This window comes from Haliotis rufescens, unplaced genomic scaffold (assembly GCF_023055435.1).
Source record: "Haliotis rufescens isolate VD_foot unplaced genomic scaffold, xgHalRufe1.0.p SCAF_3, whole genome shotgun sequence".
In the NCBI taxonomy this organism is placed as follows: Eukaryota; Metazoa; Mollusca; class Gastropoda; order Lepetellida; family Haliotidae; genus Haliotis; species Haliotis rufescens.
In genome coordinates, this window is record NW_025964001.1 from 63,080,466 (window position 1) to 63,107,351 (window position 26,886).

Sequence of the window (26,886 nt, forward strand, 5' to 3'; positions counted from 1 at the left end):
TGCTTTCAATCACTGGAAATTATTACGTAAACATTCCCTCTTGTATATGATTGCCCTATTTCTCCACCTTGCAGGTGATCACAATTTTTTGAAAAACTGAATTTTCTTTAGTGGTATATGTTGTTCGTAACTGAGTTATGTCCCCTTACCTCTCCATCATTTCCCCTTGGATTCCCCTTGCTCTTCAGTCACTGGTTTGTTGGGCCAAGACTCAATTACCTACAGACCACCGTAGTATAGTTAAAAGTTTTGTGAGTACAGCGTTTAACTACATTCTACCACTCACTCATATTTTCACAGACGACCGTGTCCGATGTCCTTCACGCTATGGGAGCTGTTCCATCGGGGTTCAGACCATCGACTTTGTCACGGCTCTTTAATGAAGGTTTGTTATTCTGCACCTGTTTGTAGGTACCAAATACATGATCCTGACATTTAGACTCCAGGGCCCACTTGCACAAAGCGATCTTAGCGCTACGACTATTGTAAGCCTATGTTAAAGCATGGGAGTTACGATCATCTTAGCGCTAAGATCGCTTTGTGCAAGTGGGCCCAGGACATCAAAGTTTGTGCATGTATCGAGGACACATTTGGTCATGTGTGATGTGGGTCTTGACAAAGTTGAATGCAAATATGTTGTCATGGTGACAACGTTAACAAGACAGTCCTATGAGGCCTACAAGCACAAGATTAATGTATTAAAAACAAACAGTTTTCAGATTACAATCAAACAAGAGGTAGCAGAAATAAGTAACAGGCGCTACAATCTATGTCTGGCCTGTCTCTGTTCTTGAACCAGGATTGTGTTGAGGCTGGCAGGAATTAGGTGTTACAAAGACAGGTGTCTACTTGGTAAGTAGCATCCTCCTGAGGAAAGGGAGGTAACTGACTATAAAAGTCAAGTTTCCACCCTTGCTGAACTAGAGGAATTATAAGTTATATTTTGGCTGGGCTTATGAGTCTATGCATAGTCCAAACAAAATCGCGTAACGAAATCGACATCTGGTTCATAAACTGCCGTGCAGATTTCGATTGATTGCAAATCATGTGTACTGTCAATGCGGCATAAACAGATATTTTCCAAATCTTTTCATGGTTTTAATCACGGTGTTCAAGTGATTTGATTCACTTCTTGAGATAAGGCCTGTTTTATTACAATATCGATAATGATTATCGGTCAGATCGTTTTGACTGGGCGCCACCAGTTTGTTTGAAGCAAATGCAAGTGATATGAGAGATGGAATCTGATCGGTCAATAGAAGGGACATAACTCGTAAATTGCCACTGGTGGAGCTACAATCGAGCCCAGAAATTCCAGCCTTGATCAGCAAGGGTGGAAACTTCGAACTTTTACAGTCAGTTAACTCCTGTGCCTCGATAAGATTGGTATGTGGATGCTAGGCCTAAAAGGCCTTGAATCACCCTCTTGTCGCATTTTTCGTGTACAGCCAGTCTTCTGAAACAGTCACATCACAAAACTTCTCCAACAATCAACCTTGCCAAGCTTGTTCACAACAACCAGGGGCGGTGACTCTATATAAAGTCACTACACTTGACATTTTACCAGTGCTTGAATCATTTGTTTGCTGCCAATCAGTACAAATAAACTCACAACAATCTCTACTGCTACATAACACTTTGAGCCATGATGAAATATGAGACTATTACCTATTAGTAGGCTTTAAAAAACTTGTAAATTTGATGGTTCAAGTTGCGTAAGAACAATGTAAAGTCTCATCTTCCCGAGGCAAAGTGTTGACTGACTGTAAAAGTCCAGTTTCTGTCCTTCCCGAACTAGGCTGGAATTTCTGTTTTCAATCGTTGCACCACCACTTGCTATCATGAGTTATGTCCCTTCTATATCCCTCCTATTGACCAATCAGATTCCATCTCTCATATCACTTGTATTTGCTTCAAACAACATGGCAGTGCCCTGTCAAGAGATCTGATCGATAATCAAGAAAAAAGATTTTGAAAATATCTGTTGACACCAAGTTGGCGGTGCACAGTCTTTACAAATCCTGCAATCAACCGATATCAGCACAGCAGTTGACGAACCGGATGTCTGTGCCCTTTGTAGAGAGTCATGATGTGTACTTCATTGTAGGGGATACCTTCCGGCTGAAGAACTACCTGTCTCCGAAGCTGAGCGAATCCAACCTCTCCTACAGGGATCTCTTCTTCGATCCACTCACGAACAAGGTGAGGTCCCTCCTCCCCAATGTCTGGCTCTGTCATTTAGAGTGTTGCAACCTACCAAAGTTGTGAAGTGCTTGATAGGCATTTTCTTGACAGATGAAAAAGTAGACACAGATCTTGCTTGACAACTGTATAAGGATTTGTTACAAAACATTGCTTATAGAGTTTGTAAAAGAAGTTGTTATCCATAAATTGTGTCTACTGTGTTACCAGAGTTGTGTCCCTTAGCATTGTCAGTATCTGCTGTCATTAGATTGCCAGATTTGCTTGAGTTATGATCCTTGGTTTGACAGCAAAGTTACCCCTCTAGGTGGTTTAGTCAAAGCAACTCGTTTCATTAAGGGCAGTCCTGTTATTGACGTGTGTTACAAAGCAGCAGTTAGTAAATTAACATAAGATCATAACATCAACATCTACTTCATTGTCAGACTCTACTTCCATCCTTCTGAAGATGGTGTATGTTATCAGTGGAATGAATTCATGTTGTCATGTCATTCGTCCTCACAGATTCGTCTTCGCATCGCTCGTGTTGACAGAGTGGTGACATTAGTGTCCTGTCAGCAGATTCCGCCTCTAGGGTCAGGTCAGTGTCACTGTATGACTGACTGTATGTCTGTCTCTGTCCCAGTGTGACTGTGTCTGTATGCCTGGTATGACTGTCTGTCACAATATGACTGTATGACTGTCACAATATGACTGTATGACTGTCACAATATGACTGTCTGTCTCAATATGACTGTCTGTCTCAATATGACTGTCTGTCTCAATATGACTGATTGTTCTGTAAGAATCATATGACTATCACAATATGTCTGTATGACTGTCACAATATGTCTGTATGACTGTCACAAAATGACTGTATGACTGTCACAATATGTCTGAATGACTGTCACAATATGACAGTATGACTGTCACAATATGTCTGTATGACTGTCACGATATGTCTGTATGACTGTCACAATATGTCTGTATGACTGTCACATTATGACTGTATGACTGTCACAATATGACTGTATGATTGTTACAATATGACTGTCTTACTGTTACAATATGACTGTATGCTTGTCACAATATGACTGTATGATTGTTACAATATGACTGTCTTACTGTTACAATACGACTATGATTGTTACAATATGACTGTCTTACTGTTACAATATGACTGTATGACTGTCACAATATGACTGTATGACTGTCACAATATGACTGTATGATTGTCACAATATGACTGTATGACTGTCACAATATGACTGTATTACTGTCACAATATGACTGTATGATTGTTACAATATGACTGTATGACTGTCACAATATGACTGTATGACTGTCACAATATTAATGTATGACTCACAATATTTCTGTATGACTGTCACAATATTAATGTATGACTGTCACAATATGACTATGATTGTCACAATATGACTGTATGATTGTTACAATGTGACTGTCTTACTGTCACAATATGACGATGACTGTCTGACTGGATGCCCCAATGTCTTACTATCTGACTGTCAGTATATCACAATCTGACTATCTGACTGTATGTCACAGTATGTGATTGTGTGACTGTATGTCTGACTGTATTGGGCAGTATGATGGACTTGCCATGTCATAACTGATCATGAATGATCTGAATTAAACAGTTAACTTTTGCTGGGACAAGGTGGGGGCACACTTAGCTAACAGACCAAGTAATAGTCAACTGGTAGACAGTATGTAGTTAGTCATCTACTTATGATCTTTTTGTAATATTTGTTTTAAGATGTATTGACTTACCATTTGAAGTAGGAACTTGTCATGAGGAAACATGTTCTTGTATTGACAGGAATAACCGTCCTGAGTCGCCATGTGAGGATGTGTCTGTTTGACGGCCACACGGTAGGTGTCGCTGTGGAGACTGACACACAGCCTTTCTCTTTCTTTACCAACTCCAAAGTTTAGCTATGATCATCTTCCTGAGGGAAGGGAGTTAACTGACTGTAAGAGTCCAGTTTCCACCCTTGCCAAACTAGGCTGGAATTTCCAGGCTCGCGCCACCAGTGGCTATTACGAGTTATGTTCCTCCTATTGACCAATCAGATTCCACCACTCATATCACATGTATGTGCTTCAAACAATATGGCAGTACCCAGTCAAGATCTGATCAATAATCAAAATCTCTGTTGTGATAAAACGGGTCTTACTTTGTGAAGTGCATCAAATCATGTGAGCATCTTGATTAAAAGCATGAAAATATTTGGAAAATATTTGTCGAGTTGGCGGTACCGGTATACATGCTTTGCAAATCGCCCGAAATCTGTACGGCAGTTTACGAACCGGATGTCTATTTCGTTACACAATTTTGTTTGGACTGTGCAAAGACTCGTTAGTCCAGCCAAAATGTAACTCCGGAATTCCAGCCTGGTTTGGCAAGGGTGGAAACTGGACTTTATAGTCGGTTAACTCCCTTGCCTAGGGAAGATGAGCTTTGATGTGAAGTCTACGATTATTCAGTCTGACCATGCATAGGTTTTGAATGAGAACATTTGACTTCTAGAAAAAAATGTGTTATTCTTTGTGATATCAAAATAAAACAATTTTAACCGATATTTTAAAATATAATATTTACCATATTGTGAACAAAGGATCGCATTAGATATCATATTTTGGCAGAGTATCATCAATTGTGATAGTGTTTTGCTCAAGCGGAGCTTCAAATACTGAAAAACTCAGAACGTAACTTAAAGCATGACGTGTGTCAGCTTTCTACTTGAGCAGATTTTCCAACCATTTTGCTTTTGAGCCTAAAATGATGCTCTTACGCTTATCCTCCCCAAATTACAATTTTTTACATTTTTTTCACGTATTATTTGAATGTATAAAATATCACAGAGAGGAAATTTTTAATGCACTTATCACATGAAGCATTCTTCAGGTAGCTAATCGCATGTACTCTGATATTTTTCTTAGGAACTCGAAACCCCACATTGTCTTTCTGCAATACAACGAATGTTTTCTTGTCCCTTGATGAATTTTATGAATGTGTGGAGCTTTGACCACGTGTTTCTATTTTTTATGTTACTGTTCATTTTGGCTAGGGGACAGCGGTCACATTCTTTTGGAGACGCATTAATTTCACGATTTACAGTATGTGGAAGCGAATACCAGCATCATGGTACTCTTAACATTACTCTGGACCGCCTCCGTGCCTAGTGGAGAGCGGAAGGTCCTGGGTTCGATCCCCGGCCGGGTCATACCAAAAGATGTTAAAAGATGGTACTTGTTGTTACCCTGTCTGGCGCTCGGCATTAAGGGGCTAAAACAAGGACTGGTCGTCTCGGTGGGATATTCATGTTAAACTGCGGCATGGTATCTCGGGAGCTAGCACTATAAATCGGCATTTGTCCGGACTAGTACAAGCAGCCGCACAAACACACACATGTACATGCACGTTGCTATGTAAGTGCAATAATCTTGGACGCGACGTTAAACCCCATTTCACCTCACCTCACCTAACATTACTCTGTTTCACATGTTGTTACGCTTTTTTACCCGACTGATTACTCCAAAGCTTCAATAAGGGTGGCATCTCTGCTAGCGGGGACACAAAATGCTGACGCCCTGAGTTGTGTTGCTTACAGATACTGAGCAACATCCATACAGTGAAGGTGTCCGCGGTGGACAAGGCACAGAGAACCTGGTCCTTCACTACCCGGGTATGTGATACAGATATGTTTACCAGTCTCTTAGAATTTCTCTTTTTTTCATTGCAGTCATTATTTTCTACTGCCAAAAAGTGGAAGGGGGATATCGGAATGGACACTGTCCTTCCCTGCTTCCATTCTTCTGTCCATCCATCTGTCCATCCATCTGTCAGTCCATCTGTCAGTCATCTTTCGTTTCTGGAGCAGAACTAAAAAACCATGAGTTATCTTAACCAAACTTGGCACATAGATAGGTCTAGTGGTGAACTGGTGCCTTTTGGTAGTTTTTAATTATAAAAAATTAAAATTTATTTTTCGAGTTTCCATGGAAATGACTTTGACTTAGATTGAAAACGGCGGTAATATTGGCAGGGGTATGAGTATTTCATGCTTGTTTATATTCATTTTTAATTTGTTTCAACTTTATTCAAGTTTATTCTAGTCTAGTCTGTATTTATCATTATTGTTTTTTTTCTATGTTTTATTTTCTATTGTGTATTGTAAAAATCATTACTATATATAGACATGTATTATGTACACTGAATGAAAATATTTGTAAATGTAATTGTAAATTTTTGTCAGGTATCTGATGCCATGGATCCCTTTTATCATGCGGAGACATTTGTCCGCACTAACAACACAGTTAACAACCTGGGTGAGTGGACTCTTGTAGAATTTCATATGTTGAATAACCATCTCATTAAAGTCAGATCTTTTACTAAAATATGATACCTGTCTGCGTCAAGATCTGATGCAACCTCCATCACTGTCTACAGGAGGTCAGATAAACTTTGTTGTCAGCGTTGAGGCTTTTAAGTTCTCTCTACTAGTGGGCAAAGCATTTAGACAGGCATATTTGATTCAGTTTGAAAATGAATATAATCAGGAAGTTCTGAATGCAAAAACTTAAAGGTGTGCTATTATATTATCCATCCTGTTGTTTCTGAGCTCCATAGTATCTATACCCACAAGGGTGTACTATCAAGGGTATCTTTGTAGTCTTTGGTGGTTTTCTTTTCCTAACTTTGAAATTTACAAATTGAGGTGTTAAAAAATTGAAGACAAATCTTTTTTAAAAGCTGACATCTCATATGCTCAAGAACCTACACATCCTTCATTTTGATTTGGCGATAAAGTTTGCGCAGGGTTCACAAGTTGTGACCTCATATGAAGTTGTCCTGAGATCTTCATGCAGAGAGGTGTGATATTGGAGTGAAAGATCTGATTTTGATGAGATTGATTGAGAACTGGTTGATTCCGGGTCAGAATTGGTCCTTGGCCCCCATATTTACTGACTATCAGATGGTCACAATGTGACCTGCCTGACTGTGTGTGATTATACCCTGACGGCAAAGGTCATTGTTCATGCTGTCAGCCACTGGTTGCTCTTGCTCAGTATACACTCAGCCATGATATAGCAAGAAAATTGAAGACTGGTTTAAAAACAACACCTACTCATTCATTAAGGGAATATTTGTTGCTGAATCTGAAAATGAGAGCTGTGAAGATATATGTGTATGCTGAAACTTCAGTTTGTTTCAGTACATTGTGTTATGAGTGGATCCATTTTACAGAGAGAGAGAGGAGAGAGAGAGAGAGATTTGTACCTAAAATGGATAGAATTACCATTAAACCGCCCGCATTGTTCAATAGTGACGTCAATCTGGTTTGTTCTGTGACGTTCCATATATTTAAAAGTGGGTCATTGATGTTCGTTGTATGTTGATTGCAGGAAATGTTTCAAAACTGATATTGTTGTTTATTTTTATTTGATAACAAATTCTATCCATTTTAGCTATAATAACGGTAACGCTATTTTTCAGGGCATTATCATTTGCAGAAACCCTCGGTCTTTTCTTTTAATGGAAGACCTCAGCCTCTGCAAATGATAATGCCCTGACAAATAGTGTTACCCTTATAATATAATGGATTCTCATAATAATTTCTTATGTGTAAATACAACATAACACATACTTGAGATGACAGGATAGTACAACTTATTGGCATATTAAAAAAAAATCTGTTATAAATATTCATGAATTTTTACTTTTCCAGGTATACTGTTTGAGCTGTGTGTGTCTTATGTCAGAACGGTGAGTCATATGTGAAAAATGTTGAACTAAGAATATTGAAGCCAATGTAGAGTTTCGTTCACGACTTATTACCATGAGCATAAACACACCGTATCCACAAGTTATGAAGGGAGTAGATCTTTACACCATCTATGTCAACTTCACAGTAACTTCACAAAAGAGGCCATCAGCAGTTTTGTTCTACTGACTATCGTGAGTGCGTGAGTTGGGTTTAACGCCGCTTTTAACATTATTCAGTTATATCACGGCATGTCAGCTTGATGTGGGAAGAAAACCCGAAGTGATGTAGGTCTCAGACGTTTACCACTTCGGTGAAACCCACGAGCACGGGTATGGTGCTGACAAACCTAGAAACATAATCTGGGCGAACCGGGATTCGAACCCACAATCATAGGTTTCTGGCATGCCCAAGGGACGCAACTCTGCACAGCGAATCGCGGCGCCTTAGACGACTGGGCCACCTGTGCCCCCCTACTGGCACTGGTGGCCTGTCAACTAAGGTGCCACTGTTGGCTGTTAGAAGATGTGTTCAGTAGACATGCCAGAAAGGTATTGTCACAGGTTCAAATCCTGGTAGACCCAGATCATTATCCCCGCCACTAAGTGGAAGGGGGATATAGGAATATAGGTGCTGTCCGTCTATCTTTCCATCCATCATGTTTCGTTTCCGGAGCAGAACCTTGAGAGATATCTTAACCAAACTTGGCACATAGATATGTCTAGTGGTGAACTGGTGCCTTTTGATAGTTTGGGATTTTACAAAAAATTATTTTTCGAGTTTCCATAGCAACGACTTTGACTTAGACTGAAAATAGTATCAGTAGTGCACATTTTTTACTTATCCTGCATTACTCCTTAATGCATTCACTGCTTACTTACGACAACTAGAAGGACAGCGCTGCGAAGGTCCTGGGTGAAGAAATAAAGTTGTTGTTCTCAAGTCCCAATCAGTGGCCTTCCGTCGCTGTCCTGTGACCTTGATGACACCTAAGGTCATCTTCACATCACTGCTTGTCGCAGCACAGCTAGGACGTGTCCAAGCGGAGCTCTCCTTTTGGATTAATTTTAGACCTTCAGTTTGTCTACAATCTTAAAAATTGATCTGCGATGGGTGATGTATTCTTTTCATATTACTTTCACCATGTTGTGTAGTTTTATGTGAATTAATTAGGCGTGAAAAGACGCTTGTCTTTTTTCCCGCCAAAATATTGTTGTTCGCCGCCATTTTGAATTGTGTTACAATCGTTTGCCTGCCAAGGTAGTCATATTGTTTACAATTCTCAGCTACGTATGTATAACATATTCTTATGTTCTTAAATATTACTAGCTTTGGCGTAACAGTGAGTTGCGTATACTAAAAATTTTTCAACTCGTTAAAAATATGGTTGCCGATAGATTAATATCAAATCTACGGCTTTCTTCCAGTCCCGCTTCATCAACAATTCTTTTATTGCGTACCTATGTTTATGCGATTAAATAGTTTTTTGTTGGTATTTTTGGTTTTACATTGAGTTGCGTATATGAACTATTGTATACTCTTGCAACTCGTAGTTTTTGCCGATAGATTATTGTTCAATTCTATGGCATTCTTCCAGTACCGCCTCATCAACAATGGCGTAATTGTGTTTGTTTTAAACATATTTTATTGACATATATGGTCAACGGGATTGGGCAAAAGTTATCCAACTTAGGTGGCCCTTTCCCTACTCTATATGTACAGACATTGAATATACATATATATATATATGTAATTGTGTAACTTATGATTGAGAGTGGTATTAATTGTCGTGGGAAAAATCTTACAAAGATTATCATCCACGTTGTTTGGTTTGCGCGCAGATGTGCTCTCCAAACCCTAAATGAAAATATAAATACCCTTGGTTTACATTGGGTTGCGCATACAAAAATATTGTATATCCTTGCAACTCATAAATTTGCCGATAGATTAGTGTTCAAATTCTTCGGCACTCTTCCAGTATTATCTCATCAACAAGGGTTTCATTGCGTAACATACCTTTGAGCTTTTTACTAATTGTCGTGGAAAAAACCTTACAAGATTATCATCCACGATTGGTTGGTTTGCGCGCGGATGTGCTCTCCAATCTCTAAATGTAAATAGCCTTGGTTTACATTGAATTGCGTATATAAAAATATTGTATACCCTTGCAATTCGTATTTTTGCCGATAGATTACTGTTCAATTCTACGGCATTCTTCCAGTACCATTTCTTCAATGGTTTAATTGCGTAACATAATTATGTTTGCTCGGTGTCCATATTGTGGTGGAATAATCGCCCCAAGCTCTTTATCCACGGTCATAGGCATGCACGTAGATGTGCTCGCCAAAATTCAAAATGTAATTTTTATGTAAATCTCTAATCCAACGAGTTTACTATATAAAAGCAGATTACTCACAATCATATTTTGCAGTTATTCCGTCGTGAGACGAGAGGAATGTCACTATCGCAGAATAGCGAATGACATATGGTTCTGTCATTACCACCCAACCGTTATTATCGGCAGGTATTATGACGACTGTGATTGCAGAAGTACACCATCCACCGAAATCAACAATACCGGAGGATTTTGTGAGTATCGTAACTGCTCCTATTTTTTCAGCCGCCGGACACTTCCAGATACATGTATAATAATCTGTGACGTCGGCGACAGCACCAGCACCAGCGTATCGAGATGCTATGATGGGGGTAGATTTGTGTCTGATTTATCTGCGCCGAGCGCAGCACTTGACTACAACCCAAGCACTTCTATTACGCAAGTGGCGCACGATCAGCTTAGCGCTGTTCCAACATATCCAGCATAAACCTGCGCCGAGCGCAGCGTCTGACTGATACCCAAGCGCTCCTATCACGCCAGTGACGCACGATCAGCTTAGCGATGTTCCAACATATCCAGCATAGACCTGCGCCGAGCGCAGCGTCTGACTGCTACTCAAAGCGCTCCTATTACGCAAACGTCGCACGATCAGCTTAGCGCTGTTCCAACATTCCAGACCTGCGCTGAGCGCAGCGTCTGCGTATCAATCAAGGTCTCTACAATGACGTTAGCCCAAGGCTTACAGTGTACTCGGTTACGTAACCGGCACATGATCAGCTTAGCACATGTACCCGATTGGGAAGCAGACCATCTCGTGTCAGTAACGCCCTCCCCTGATAACAGGGTAAATAAGAGGGACACCACGAGGTCATTGGAGGAAGCCTCCTCCAAAACTCTCATTTGCTCCGTGATTTAAGCGACCAATATCGTCATTGTTTGCAGTGGATCAGAATCTATTAGAGGATAACCCTATCTGATTAGATCACTTCCAAACTATGGTGTTTTTCCTACAGCGTAAGTTTGACCACAGGAAAATTCATCTTGAGACCGTTCTGACGGTGATTACCGTTACACCCAAGACTTTATAGCGTTTCCAACTGAGATGCTGGTTTCAAGGGCAGTCTATTACGTCAACCTTGATCATCTACTCCCCTGTTCAACGAACAGATCGCAGACACGCACGTCAAGTTCCCCAAAAGCTTGGAAAGTCCAAGTCAGGGAATTATAAGCCTAGACGCCCGTTTCTCAGGGAAGACCAGCATTCCCTTACTGAGAAAGGGAGTTGCAGAGACAAGTCTCAAGGACGATTTCGTACTTATCGCACTATATCATGGTGTCCGTATAAGGGTAGAGTTAACCCCACCGTTGACCACAGTTTGATTGGGAAAATCCAACATAGACATACTGTTGGTAAGAAGAGCTGTAGAGTGGGTTCACAACCCAGTCTTTACTCCGGGGTTTTATCCTCACACCTACCTGGTACTCATGAAGGACCCAGACAAGATGAGAATGATCCACAATCTCTGTGTTCAACGAACGTTTGATTCTTCATCAGTCTCGACTATCCATCCCAACCGTAGACTTTTCAGGTCCAGTTCATTGGGGTTCACTACCAATGGTAGTATTTCCCATTTGACATGTCAGTGACACTTATGGCTATTTACAGGAGTAATGAAGCCAATAACTATCTACACGTGACGAACACTTGGTTCGAGTCGTAGATGGAGGGCGATCTACTGTATCATCAACACATGTCAATAACTGGGATAGACAATCAACGAGGCGAAGTCGGGAGTATTCTCCTTCCTATTGACTTCAGTTCATAGGAGACCTGTTTAAGACAGACCAGGATATCCTATCTGTACCGAGGGACAGGTGGCACAAGTTTCTACTTCTTTTGTCATCTACTCTACACCAACCACACACACTTCGCCAGTGGCAAGTGTTGCTAGGGTTAATCACCTCGGCACAGGAGTTAACTAGCATGGGCCGCTTACAACAGCGACCAATTCAATTTTTTCCTGAACCCTTACATCAGGAGTCAGGATCCACTCAAGGCCATCACTCTACCAACTAAGCTAGAGCCTTGCCTCAATTTGTGGCGCTGAATGTCTGCGGAGTCTGTTTATTCGGGTTTTCCCCGAATACACACCTGTTTGTGGACGTCCCCTTTCAGGGGTGGAGTCTTCACTTACAAGACCAGATAAGCTCAGGGCTATGGCCCGGCGCACAATGGAAGTGGCACATAAACAACTTGGAGTTGGAAGCTTTAATTCTGGCTATATCACATTGGCAGAATCAACTACAGTTAGCCCGACTCGCTATATCCACAGACAACAGCACTGCGGTGTGGTGCCTGTGCAATCGGGGAACAACACACTCCCACTCTCCACTTCTAAGGACATTCAGATTTCTTCCATCTAGTGGATCGGCTGTGACTAAGGTTCATAGTTCAGCACATCCCCGGATGTAGAAACATGCTGGCCGATACTTTATCCCGACCAGACAGGGTGGCTCCCACTGAGTGGAAATTTCTCACAGAAGCATTCCAGTTACTGCTTCAGGAATTCAGGCAACCAAACATTGACTTGTTTATTACTTGCCTAGGCCACCAACTCATGACGTATATCTCCCCGTTGCCGGATCCGCAGACTTGGGCGGTGGACGAGTTCAGTATCACTTGGGAAGGGCAAAGAACTAAAACTCTTCTGCCACCACTTTTACTTCCCAAGGTGCTACAGGGGATCAAGGAGACAAGGTATCTCGATCTCTCCTTTGGTCGCACCATGGTAACCGGCGAGAGGGTAGTTCGTCAAGCTCGGAAAAATCTAAAACGATTCACTTCCCCTCTCACAGTGGTCCAACCTACTCATCCACCCTCAACAGAAAATTGCCTCACCCAACGTCTGCACGCAGGGTTCGTCTTTAAAAGGCGTTTAAGTGCGAAGGGTTATTTCGACACGGGCAGCAAAGCTATAGCTTTAGTTCATCGTTACTCTCCCAGAGACGACGATGACAAGTGGGGATCACTTGAGACTTTTTACAGGGAAAAAAAGAATCAAGACCCTAAGATTGCGTCACAATTCCTAGAGGAATACCTCCTACATTGCGTACCCAAAAACACTTGGAAGGTAGCACCATTACTACGTAATTGGCTGCAATTATCTTAGTGTTGGCCGTTTCCGGAAAATCACAGTGTGATTAAGGTCACGGAACTACAGGCCATATTATGCTCATTCAGGTTTGAGGATCAGAAGGCCAAGTTCCAGCCACCTGATTGGGACTTGAACGTGGTACTTCGAGGTTTGCGAGGGCCCCCTTCGAGCCCCTCATTGCATCCTCATTTTCAAGCTCCTTCCCAGCGCGTGACACCTTCGTTACACTCTCGGTATAGTATAGAGAGCTCCGCGAACGGGCTATCGCTGTGAGGAGCTTGGACATCACCAAGGAAACAATGGTTTCTCTTGGCATTAGCAATGGCGGTACGGGTGAGCGAACTACATGTGATCGACTCAACCCGGATCCGTTTTGAGCATGGGACGCACGGAACGGGACATCTAGGGTTATGCTGGGATTTTATTGCTAAAATCTACTACCAGGCCAACCCGACCGTTCTTCACCATCCCACCGATATCGACTATTGTGGGAATCGTACATGGTGAAGTTCTCCTGGGCTCGGTGCGAGCAGTTCGAGTTTTCATTCGACGCTCCAAGACAAGGCGTGGTTCGTCCACGACAGAAGTTAGTCGCATAATCGCAAACACCATATCTATATGGTTACGCGCAGTAATCCTTCAGGCCTACGAGATCATCAAACGGAAATCGCCGAGAGCGAATTACCCTCAAGATCTCAAGGTGTCAGCCTTACCAGGGCTCAACACGGCAATTGTGGTTTTGGAACAATCACGGAAGGATATTTCTGGAGATTCGACACATATTTTCGTTAGTCATAACCTTCGCGTTGTGACTCTCGAGGATGTCGAAGACGTTCGAAGTTTGGCCCTCTGGTTGTTATCCTGCAGATTGCCAACCACTGACGCAAATAATGAACTCGCCCTATACAGAGCCAGTCAACTTCCATGTGCAGTCACCAGTGGAAGAATATTAGACAATCTTGTTTGTCAGCGACGGCTCTATGACGCAGTAAGTAAAGAATTAGCTGAATAGCTATTATTTTCTTTATTACTAAGCGTGTATAGGGAATTTCTCTTTAATTCCTATGTTCAATGTTTTTGATTTTTGAACAACCCTACCGTAATGGCGTTTTTGTCTGAACTTTTCCGCTTCACGGTTTATCGACCAATGGGGTCGTATTGCAGGGTGTGAATTATTGAGGTTTCTGTATTCTGAAGGTTTACCCACCTCCAAACCGTCCGATACAGATGCATTAAGGAGTAATGCAGGATAAGTAAAAAATTTAGTAAAATCTAAATATTTTTTACATTTGTATACTTATCCTGCATTACTACGCTTAAGGCCCACCCGTCGTTAGACTTGCCTCCCCACTTTGGCTTCAGAAACCTCAAAAGTATGTTTTTCTAAGAGCTTGGGCGACAGGCAGTGATGTGAAGATGACCTTAGGTGTCATCAAGGTCACAGGACAGCGACGGAAGGCCACTGATTGGGACTTGAGAACAACAACTTTATTTCTTCACCCAGGACCTTCGCAGCGCTGTCCTTCTAGTTGTCGTAAGTAAGCAGTGAATGCATTAAGGAGTAATGCAGGATAAGTATACAAATGTAAAAAATATTTAGATTTTACTAAGTTTCCATAGCAGATCTTGAAAACTGTACAATATTTTTTGTCTTGCACACAACCAGACAAGTCATGTTAACTTATGGATTGGATATGAGTATTTCAAGCTTGTGTTTCTAGGCTCATCAGCATCTATCTGTGCTTTGGGGTTTCACCAAAGTAGTGAACGTCAAAGACCTGCATCGCTTCTGTCTGAAATACTGTTCAGACAGCATGAAACCAAACTGACTCAGGGTACCTACAATAGAACCAAAGCCTTCTAGATGTTGAGACATGAAACATTCCACCCGGCTGGTGTTTAAATTTAGTTAATATCCAGATTTCTTTTCATTAAAATCAGTTATTTTACTCTGATACGACACTACTCTGCTTGAAGATCTGAAATACCCTCAATAGAAGTCTTTCTCAGGTGTTTCAGCCTAAATTCTTTGTACTAGCGAGCAAAGCATTCAGAGCAGCATGTTTGATGTCTGATTCTCTGGAAACGAGTAAATACAAGCTGTTCCGAATGCTATTATTATCCCCCACAACGAAGTGGAAGGGGGATATAGGAATGGGTGCTGTCTATCCATCCTTCCGTCCTTCTGTCCATCTGTCTGGCCATCTGTCACATTTTGTTTCTGGAACAAAACTCAAAAAAACATGAGAGATATCTTAACCAAACTTGGCACATAGATAGGTCTAGTGATGAACTGGTGCCATTTGATAGTTTGGGATTTTTGAAAATTTATTTTCGAGTTTCCATGGCAACGACTATGACTTAGGGGCTAATGCCTTGCACACAACTGGACATGACATATTGGTGGGGGATATGAGTATTTCATGCTTGTTTTATATTGGATATGTTAATATCCTATCATTTCTCAGCCCTTTTGTTTAATGGTTGTCATTGTCTCCCAATTGCGTGGATCGATGCTCATGATATCAATCACTGGATTGTCTGGTCCAGGCTCGATTATTTACAGACCACTGTCATATCGCTAAAATATATTGCTGCGTTAAACAACAAACAAAACAAGTAAACAATGTTAACCTGAGATTTTGGTGTTTTTTCAGAGTACTGATGAGAAGGGAGAGGTCAGCTGTGGCTGGGCCCATCTTCCTCTGTTGGACAAGACCGGCGCGGTCATCACTAACAAGTAGGTGTCCAGTAGTGTATGGAGGAACTTCATTAGGTCAGACCGACACGGTCATCACTAACAAGGAGGTGTCCAGTAGTGTATGGAGGAGCTTCCTCAGGTCAGACTGGCATGGTCATCACTTACAAGTAGGTGTCCAGTAGTGTATGGAGGAGCTTCCTCAGTTCAGACTGGCACAGTCATCACTAACAAGTAGGTGTCCAGTAGTGTATGGAGGAACTTCCTTAGGTCAGACCGACACGGTCATCACTAACAAGTAGGTGTCCAGTAGTGTATGGAGGAACTTCATTAGGTCAGACCGACACGGTCATCACTAACAAGTAGGTGTCCAGTAGTGTATGGAGGAACTTCCTTAGGTCAGACCGACACGGTCATCACAAACAAGTAGGTGTCCAGTAGTGTATGGAGGAGCTTCCTCAGGTCAGACTAGCACGGTCATCACTAACAAGTAGGTGTCCAGTAGTGTATGGAGGAACTTCCTGAGGTCAGACCGGCATGGTCATCACTAACAAGTAGGTGTCCAGTAGCATATGGAGGAACTTCCTTAGGTCAGACCGACACGGTCATCACTAACAAGTAGGTGTCCAGTAGTGTATGGAGGAACTTCCTTAGGTCAGACCGACACGGTCATCACAAACAAGTAGGTGTCCAGTAGTGTATGGAGGAGCTTCCTCAGGTCAGACTGGCACAGTCATCACTAACAAGTAGGTGTCCAGTAGTGTATGGAGGAACTTCCTCAGGTCAGACTGGCATGGTCATCACTAACAAGTAGGTGTCCAGTAGTGTATGGAGGAGCTTCCTCAGGTCAGACTGGCACAGTCATCACTAACAAGTAGGTGTCCAGTAGTGTATGGAGGAACTTCCTTAGGTCAGATCTAGTAATTGTCTTTCACATTCCCCTGACCCTACAAAAATGAAAGTGAAGGATTTTCAAAATGAACCCTGCAGATGCAGGTGAATACTGTATGTTAGACTGCAAGAGCGGTGAAACAAACTGAACGAACACTGATCACATGACAACATTTTCAGATACATTTTTTAAGAACTAAAACAAAAACTGAAGTGTCATTTATGTTTGATTTTTTCCACCTGCAGACCAGTATTTGTCATTAAGAGTGAGTGAGTGAGTGAGTGAGTATGGTTTTACGCCGCTTTTAGCAATATTCCAGCAATATCACGGCGGGGGACACCAGAAATGGGCTTCACACATTGTACCCATGTCGGGAATCAAACCCGGGTCTTCGGCGTGACGAGCGAACGCTTTAACCACTAGGCTACCCAACCGCCCCTTGTCATAAAGAAAATGTAAACCAAGAATATGAAAGTCTGGCCTGTATATGCAATGGAATTCATCATCATGTTTCCGTAGACTCTTTGATGTTCTGGATTCCCCCCCCCCCCCCCCCCCCCAGTATTTGCTCATTTGCCCATCTTAGAAGTAAAATGGTATGTGTTGGCTATTGCACGGGGGAGCACCAGTGCTCTGGAACATATGACAGAGGATTCAGATCCCAGATTTGTCCAGATTATGTTTCTAGGTTTGTCACACCATTCCTATACTTTGGTATTTCAACAAGCGACAAAAACCTGCGTCACTTCTTGCTTCCCTCCGACACCAAGCTGACATGCCGTGATATAACTGACGTACTGTTCAGAGAGGCATAAAACCGAACTCACTCACTAACTTCTATTTCACAGTGAACCACAAGTCTGTCTTTCTTTGTCTTGGGATGATGACATTTCAGTTTGTTGTTGCATCATTTTTGTAAGGACTATATAAATCAGGGTTGCATTGCAAGCCACGAGTCGCTTAGAGGAAGCAAATTAATCTATCACCCCGGGGTCTGCAACAGCTCAAAGCGCTTGCGCACTCTTCCAAAAGGGCAGTGCAACTACCGCTTGGGTGCTTTGCCCTAATGGAGAATGTAATAGAAGAGGCTCGATGGCGAACTGATGAAACATTTATGACTAATTTGAAGATGTGGAGCAGACTGAGGATGATGGGGTGTTAGCTACCTTTGCTCATTTCCCAGTTGATCCAGTCAAGAATTTCTTATTCCGCTGTCAAACTCAGTCGCGATTTTTGGTTGAGAACAAAGCGACGTCAGCCAACGATTGGTATGATTGCAAACGGCTGAAAGTTAGTACTCCATTGTAAGGCGAATTGCTGTACATCACTTTCAAGTGTACGCACCCCAGATTACAAACATTGTTGTTGCCAAGTGTCCTAGCTTGTGAGAGTGTAGTGTTTCTACTGTATGTGGGCAGTAGGCTAAACTGTAAGAGACACAAGTCTCTGGATGTACATGGATGGCCTGGAGGTAGCTGGTCTGCCTACAGAGATAGCTGAGATGTTGACTTGACAAACTCTTCCTTGACTGTGACACTTTGATTTGCCCTTCAGGACGTATGAGCTGCAGATGAACGGAGGCACGCCGTACGAGAAGGGGGTGGAAGTGGACCCCAGTATTAGCAGGAGAAGTAAGTACGGAGGAAGAAACAAACATTTTTGTTATCACAAAACACAAAGCCAGAACATGTCTTTAAGTTTTGACAGAAGAAATAGTAATTAAGCAAATATTTATGACAAGTCATTTGTAGATTAAATTTTAGACACTGTTCAGACTCTGATAGATGATAATAATTAACCGTCTTTCTGACCTAAACATGATCTAGTATTGTGTAGGTAAATAGTCCTGTATTTTGGCATCTGCTAGGGACAGATCCCTTAGCTTTTAATCCTAGTTATAGAATTCATAAATGGAGCGTTTATGGAGCATACATATGGCATACAGAACATACCTAGAACATACTAACCCCAGATAACTGGTCCTGGCTACTGGATTGTCACAGGCTTCCCTTTAATACCAGCAGAGATTGGGATTCTGGAGAACTTGCCAAACTACCTCTTGTCCTTTGGTTTAAATTACAGTTTTGCTGAAAATTGCATTTTTTGTCTTTGATGAAATCAGCTTTTGGGTGTGGAACAGCTGACAATAGGGCAGTGATTGCAGTGGTGAGGGGAACCTGACCTGCCAGGCCCTAGTGCTGGGTCAGTTTAGTACTATAGGATTAAAAGTTCCTCAATCCAATTCCCAGTCTCCACGATAGGCTGATAGGGAAGTGTGTTGTTATTAGATGGACTCTGATTGGACAAAGTAAATTAATGACGCATGTATCAGCTGCTCAGATCATGAAGGCCCCTCTTCCAGAAGGCAATCTTAGCGCTAAGGCAATCGTATCTTACGACGGCTCTAGTTGTGTGTGTAACAAGTCCCTGATAACAGGAATCAGACTGTGAAATGTGATAACATTGTGTTAGCAGTGAAACAACCGATGTGTAATTGTGTCTGAGTTTTGCACTCCTTTCATGTGACTTAAAATTTGCTCTTTCTTAACTCTTAAGACTTGCACCATCTCTTTCATATGTTTTATGTTACAACTAATGGCACCCAAGCATGCCATATTCCTTGTTTATTTAATATGTATTTCAGTTCAGTGCCTTGCAAAAAATATTCGTGTTTCTAACTCTTTCTCTATAGGTATCCAGTAAATATATTTTCAACACTAATCAAAGCATGTCTTTACAAAGAGGCCCAGTTATCTAAGGCGCTGCAATTTGCTGTGCAGAGTTGCATCCCTTAGTCATCCAGGATCTGCTGATTATGACCTGTGGTCTGTCAGCTCCATCTCTGGTGGTGGGTTTCACCAAAGTGGTAACTGCAGCATCTCTCTGGGGTTCCTCCAAGAGAAGGCAGACTCGCTTTGATGCAATTAACATATTGTTCAATATAGCTTAAAACACAACTCACTCACTAAATCTAAGGTAGCCATTGACTTCTTATTCCAAGCACTGCTCAATTTCAAAACAAGGCTTGCATTATTGTGCTATTTATATAGTGTCTGCTTTTTATCTATACTACTCAAAAGAAGTTAAGGACCACCCAATTGTTTCATTTACGATATTTAATCTGGCAAGAGAAGTTAAGGATATGCCATGACATGATATAAAAGAATTAGGTGGTCCTTAACTTTTTTGAGTAGTATATATATATATACACACTACAGATATCACACTGGTGTTGTTTGCAGGAAAGGACTCCTGTGTATTGAGGTCATGTGATATTTAAGGTCTTCCAGCCTTTGGGTATTGGTTGATGGCTTCCTTTAACAAATGATTTCAATAACATGATTACGGAGGTATGGATGGTTATGTCTGTTTTTCGATACTGTACTTCTCTAACAAGCTTTGTTTTTGTGTGCCTCAGTCATGACCTTGATCTACATTTGCATATTTCAGCAGGTGAGCGTGAGTAGTTAGTGGTGCCTGGTGACCTTTGCATGTGATGCCTGGTGACCTTTGCATGTGATGTCTCGCTGTCTTGTAACACTATCGTCTCTTCCTAACACTTCGTTTCACAGTTAAATTAGAGTTCCATGTAAATTTAATTATGGATGTTGAACTGTTTTGGTAGAGTATTCAATTGTTTGATGATCTTTGAAGATGTATACTACTCAAAAAAGTTTAAGGACCACTGTTTTATATTAGTATAGTTAATCTGCCATGTCCTTAACTTGTTTTGAGTGGTATATCTCACAGCAACATCGCTGACAGTCAGTGATGTGTTTTCGAGCGATTACCTAACAGTTCACCAATACTTGAAATTAATTTTGCCTGCGCTGCTGTGCTTATAGAAAAATACACAATTTGATGAATATTTGTCTCAGGTCTTTATGTACAGAATGTGACACAAAAACTGTGATTTTTTTAAGTTTCATGCAAATTCAGAGGTTGCATGTAACCTGAAAAGATTAGTGGTTCCAGTCTGTGCCAGACACTTTTGTGTCTACTCATCCGAACTTGGCTCTTGGCATTATTGTAAGTAGATTTTAGTGTTATTATAAGGACTATTATTAGCTGAGCTGACTTGACCGAACAGAATTTTGCTAGACTCGAGCTTTGGACTAGTGGCTAAGGTCAAAGATGAGTGCTTGTTTATGTTTAATAACCTTCCCCAATAACGTGACACTTATTGGGATAACTGCATGCAAACAACGTCAAGGACGACTTACTGAGAAGAAATCCTGCGTTAGCTTATTTGGGATTGATTTAAAGAACTTTGAATAAAACATACTGTGTATGTAGAATTCACTGTAGAACTAGATTATCTGAACATTTAGTTTGTCAAATTAAATTTGGAACCAAATGCATTATTGTTATTTGAAAGCTCTGATTGAGCAATCAGAATAGTTTCCAAATTCCTGAAGGTATGTGCAACCTAGATACTTCAGTATATCATATACAGAGCAGAGCTCAAGATAACTTTTTGAGCAATTGAGTTTTTACTCTAGATTTACTATTTTATTTGGGTTATTATATTGTTTCATTGGGTAACCAATATTTTATCACTCATCTATTCTTCACTCTATTGTTTTTTTATCTAAAATTAGTGAACATCTAAAGAAAATGAAATAATGTTTTAGATGTATATAACTGTTCTAAATATACAGGCTTGACTCGGAAAGTAAATTAGCTTATAATTGTTATTCGGAAATTAGCTCCTTTGTACGCATGCTGAAAAAGCTTCATTGGGAATTTACGCGTGCTGTTAATATGCATTTGAGTTTTTCATTTAATGCATGCGTTTCTGTCACAAGTTAATTGAAAGTAATTGGGTTTTCCATATTTAGGGAGGTGTGTGTGTGTGGGGGGGGGGGGGCTATGTTACGCAAATATGCTGCTTATCTGTAGCTCTTGAGAGGGTAGGGCATGCTTAGGATGCCACTTGGATTGTGGCTTCATAGTCATTAGAGTACGTTATTGCACAACTTGTCATCGTCCCGAGGCAAGGGAGTTAACTGACTGTAGAAGCCCAGTTTCCACCCTTGTCGAACTAGGCTGGAATTCTGGAGTTACTTTTAACCTGGACTAACGAGTTTATGCTTAGTCCAATCAAAATCGAGTAACGAAATCGACATCCGGTTCGTAAACAACATGGATTTCAACGTGCAGATTTCAGTTGAATGCAGGATTTGCAAAAAATGTGTACTGTCAACTGGACGTTGAGAGTTGCAAATCGTTTTATGTTTTTAATCAAGGTGCTAACGTGATTTCGCACTTCATGAGGTAAGACCCGTTTTATTACAATGTATATCTTGACCATCGTTCAGATCGTCTTGAATGGGCGCCACCATTTTTGCTTGAAGCAAATGCAAGTTATATGAGAGGTGGAATCTGATTGGTCAATAGGAGGGGCATTGAAGGGACATAACTAGTAATAGCCACTGATGGTGCTACGATTGAGCCCAGAAGTTCCAGCCTATTTTGGCCAGGGTGGAAACTGGTCTTTTACAGCCAGTTAACTCTCTTGCCTCGGGGAGATGACAACATGTCTGTCTAAGATTGTGCCACAGGTAGATATATTTCACAGTAATGTTCATTTCACAGTATAGCACAGTGATGGCTGTAATTAAACTCTAGATGGATGTCAGTGTGATTGCATTTATGAAGAACTTGTGAAGATCCGGGTACAGAATAGGTGTTCAGCAAATCATGTTTGCCGTAAGAGGCGACTAACGGGATCAGGCGGTCAGGCTCACTGACTTGGTTGATGCATGTCATCATATCCTATCCATGCTCATGATGTCAATCACTGGATTGCCTGGTCCAGACTCAGTTATTAACAGACGGCCGCCATATAGCTGGAATAGTGCTGAGTGCGGCGTTAAACAAAACAAGCAAGCAAACAAGCATTTTAAGAAAATGCTACAAAGCAGTCTGATAATTAAGGCTTTTATTGATTTCAAATTAGCAATATCTCTTAAAATTACTGAATACACAGTTGCACGTTTAATTAAAGATGATATTTACAAAGAAATAAGCAGAAGTGAAGCAGGTAGAACAAGATGTGTACTAGCCTGCCCATGTGTCATCTGCATGTCATAACCCAGCAGCCCTCACAGTAGAGATTCTTGATATTGTTGACCCCAGAATGAGATATGTATGTACAGTAAACTATGTTTATAACGAACATGCTTATAATGAACCGATGGATATAACGAACTTAAGTTTAGGTCCCGGCCATTTGCTGTATAAGTGCTGTATATATGCTTATAACGAACAATGGTTATAACGACCTAATGTTAGTGGTCCTTTTGAGTTCGTTGTAACCGTACTTTACTTCATGTGTTCCTGTATGTCGCTATGTTGTTTATTGAATCAAATGTTGGAAATGAATTTTGCAGATGTAATCGTGACTAGTCCCCTCCTCCCCCCTCCTCCCCCTCCTTCCCCTCCTCCCCCCTCCTCCCTAAGACTTGGTGTCTACCCAATGTCTCTCCAGTGCCCCTCCAGCAACATGTTCCAAAACGAGCTATTATGAGTGATATTCTCTGTGATTGCTCATAAAATGTGGATTGAATGGCTACAATGACCCTGATGTGATTGAATCAGTGTCATTGTACCTCAGTGATGTAGATTAATGCTCACACTATTAATCACTGGGTTGCCCGCTTCAGGCTTGAATATCTTCTGTAGGTCATTGTGATATGGCTCTGTTGTACTGAAGTGGAGTTGCTGGCTTTGGAATAATTTGACTAGGACAAAGACACAGAGTGTTCGATGTACATGTTTGTAACATCGTGCCTGTCCGAATAAAACAGCGCTGGTTTGCTTTGTAGTGCCGTAACTAGATCATGCTTATGGCTGTTTGAAAGAAACGGGGTACAATATATTTTTCAGGATTTCAACATTTTCAGGCTTTCATGTGAAAACATTCCACAGTGCAATCTCCTACCACACATTAAGAATGTAGGCTTGATGGAGCTTAACATACTGTGTTTCAGTGAAGAGTTCTGTCGAAAAGACAATACCAGACATCGTGGGTTTTATCCTGTGAAGATCCGGGGTAGAATAAGTCTTCAGCAACCCATTCTTGCCGTAAAAGGCAACTATGTTTCTCGTAAGAGGCGACTAACGGGATCGGGTGGTCAGGCTCGCTGACTTGGTTGATGCATGTCATCGATCCAAATTGCGTGGATGGATGCTCATGATATCAATCACTGGATTGTCTGGTCCAGACTTGATTAATTACAGACTGCCGTCATATAGCTGGAATATTGCTGAGTGTGGCGTAAAACAACAAACCAAACCAAACCATCGTGGGTTTTATCCTGTTGGTGCAGGCAGAGCATGTCTGTAAGCAGTCCATGCTGTCGGGGGCAATTTGGATAAATACAGACACCGGAGTAGAATAGGTCTTCAGCAACCCATGCTTGCCGTAAAAGGTGACTATGCTGGTCATAAGAGGCGGCTAACAGGATCGGGTGGTCAGGCTCACTGACTTGGTTGATGTATGTCAACGTATCCCAATTGCGTGGATCGATGCTCATGATGTCTGGTCCAGACTCAATTATTTACAGACTGCCGTCATGTAGCTGGAATATTGCTGATTGCAGCGTTAAACAACAAAAACAAATATAAACAAAGACAGGCGCCATTTTGGTAAGTCTGACTGGTCATCCATTTCCCTGCTGTTTATATTCCCTTCTGTTATTGAGGAACACCTTCGTCTGTGTCTTCTAAGGTGCTGAAATTTACTCTGTAGAGTTGTGTTCCTGTGATGTGACAGAAACCTATGATTGTGGGTTTCCAGTCCAAGACTTGCCCTTATTATCATGATTGTATTCCTTGGTTTGTCAGCACCATACCATGGCTGTGGGTTTCACCATCACATGGGCTCTGATACTAAAATAATGTTTGAGTGGAGTTAGACCAAACTCAATCAGTTGTTAGGAACAGCCTACCCTCTCATAGGGCTTGAGGACCTGCACTATCCTGAAATCTCATGCCTTCCACTTCTTCAGTCTCACTGCTTATACAGGGGTAGATTTAACAACAAATTTGTATGTAGCTAGCAGGGCTTTCTCCTTTCAAAGGTTAAGGCCCTTCTCCAGACTAACTGGCCCAATACTAAATGTTGGAGGTCCTGTTGATAACTGAGTTACCTAGGGAGCTAAAAATTTTTTAGAACTTTTTACCCCTAAAACATTTTTTCCTGCACTCTGAGATTAAATCTTGACTTCCCTTTGCCTCATGTCATGGCAAGTTTATGAGTAATTAAGATGTGGTGGTACAGAACATTACAAAATGGCCGCCAGTTGTGTCATTCTACCGACATAATCTTTGAGTTAACCATTCACAAGATCTCATCCCCTCGAAATATTTTTTCATCGAAATTACATGATTCACGAGCAGTGAATTCAGTAAACTAAACATACAAAGAGAAGGGTGAAATTTTGATTAGCCAGAGGGGCCGTCTACTTTATGTTCAGCAGGCCTTTCGTAATTTTAACTGGCCACAGGCCAATGGGCCAGGAGTTAAATCGACCCCTGTTATGTAGATAATATATATAATGGATATTCTGTGATCATTCTGGGAAGTTGGGATGGATGTTTACCTGTTCACAGTCTGTGCCAACATTTTTTAAAAGTTGACAAGTCTGAGCTTGTCTTTTTGCATTATTTGTCAAAATGATGTTTATTATTGTTACCTGAGTTTACCATGTTTACTAGACCAAAAGCTTTGGACTGTTGGATAAAGGCCGGACTGTGTTCAGATCAATGGTGGTAGTGTCTTGGTGGATGGTGGCTACTGTAACAATAACCTTGAATAATGTAACTGTTGTTGGTGAATATTGTTTAATAGTGACCAATGCTGTAGACATCTAGCTTACCAGATCCCAGACAGTGCTGCTATATTAATGCATGATGCATGCTATGTGACAGTTTGTGTAACAAATAATAATATGCCACAGTTATAGAAATGTTTTTTCATGAAATTAACATTTGTTCAATCATGCGAGATAATGGCTAAATGTCCTGTTGGGTGATTGTGAAAGGGTGTAGTTTATGTAAGGAACTTGGTGTTTTGTATATCATGTGCCATGTGAGTGAGTGAGTGGGGTTTTATGCCGCTTTTAACAATATTCCAGCAATATCACGGCGGGGGACACCAGAAATGGGCTTCACAAATTGTACCCATTTCGGGAATCAAACCCGGATCTTCGGTGTGACAAGTGAATGCTTTAACCACTAGGCTACCCAACCGCCCCCATGTGCCATGTGATGAGGTCTACTAAATATGTTTGTATGTTACATCATGTCTAATATCAATCACTCTAAACCCAACCCATCATCACCTCTACAATCTGCCCTCATCACCCAAAATACTACCCTCATCACCCAAACACCCTGCCCTCATCACTCCCACACCCTACCCTCATCACCCCCACACCCTACCCTCATCACCCAAACACCCTGCCCTCATCACCCCCACACCCTACCCTCATCACCCCCACACCCTGTCCTCATCACCCCCACACCCTACCCTCATCACCCCCACACCCTGCCCTCATCACCCCCACACCCTACCCTCATCACCCCCACACCCTACCCTCATCACACCCACACCTTACCCTCATCACCCCCACACCCTGCCCTCATCACCCCCACACCCTACCCTCATCACCCCCACACCCTACCCTCATCACCCCCACACCCTGCCCTCATCACCCCCACACCCTACCCTCATCATCCCCACACCCTACCCTCATCACACCCACACCCTACCCTCATCACCCCCACACCCTGTCCTCATCACCCAAACACCCTGCCCTCATCAC

At 41.7% G+C, this 26,886-nt stretch overlaps 1 protein-coding gene across 4 annotated transcripts in view; it reads left to right on the plus strand.

Annotated features, from left to right (window-relative positions):
- Positions 1-26,886, plus strand: part of LOC124132369 (nephrocystin-1-like) — a 69,102-nt gene that overhangs the window by 25,439 nt on the left and 16,777 nt on the right. For 2 of the 4 annotated variants that reach the window (XM_048403256.1, XM_048403257.1), the window contains exons 14-23: positions 301-385; positions 2,108-2,202; positions 2,707-2,782; positions 4,025-4,077; positions 5,820-5,894; positions 6,465-6,537; positions 7,938-7,975; positions 16,121-16,203; positions 18,608-18,684; positions 20,504-20,512. In XM_048403256.1, the coding sequence (XP_048259213.1) occupies positions 301-385; positions 2,108-2,202; positions 2,707-2,782; positions 4,025-4,077; positions 5,820-5,894; positions 6,465-6,537; positions 7,938-7,975; positions 16,121-16,203; positions 18,608-18,684; positions 20,504-20,512 (664 nt within the window). The remainder of the gene's footprint in view (positions 1-300; positions 386-2,107; positions 2,203-2,706; positions 2,783-4,024; positions 4,078-5,819; positions 5,895-6,464; positions 6,538-7,937; positions 7,976-16,120; positions 16,204-18,607; positions 18,685-20,503; positions 20,513-26,886) is intronic. The other 2 variants (XM_048403254.1, XM_048403255.1) reach the window with 1 other exon arrangement.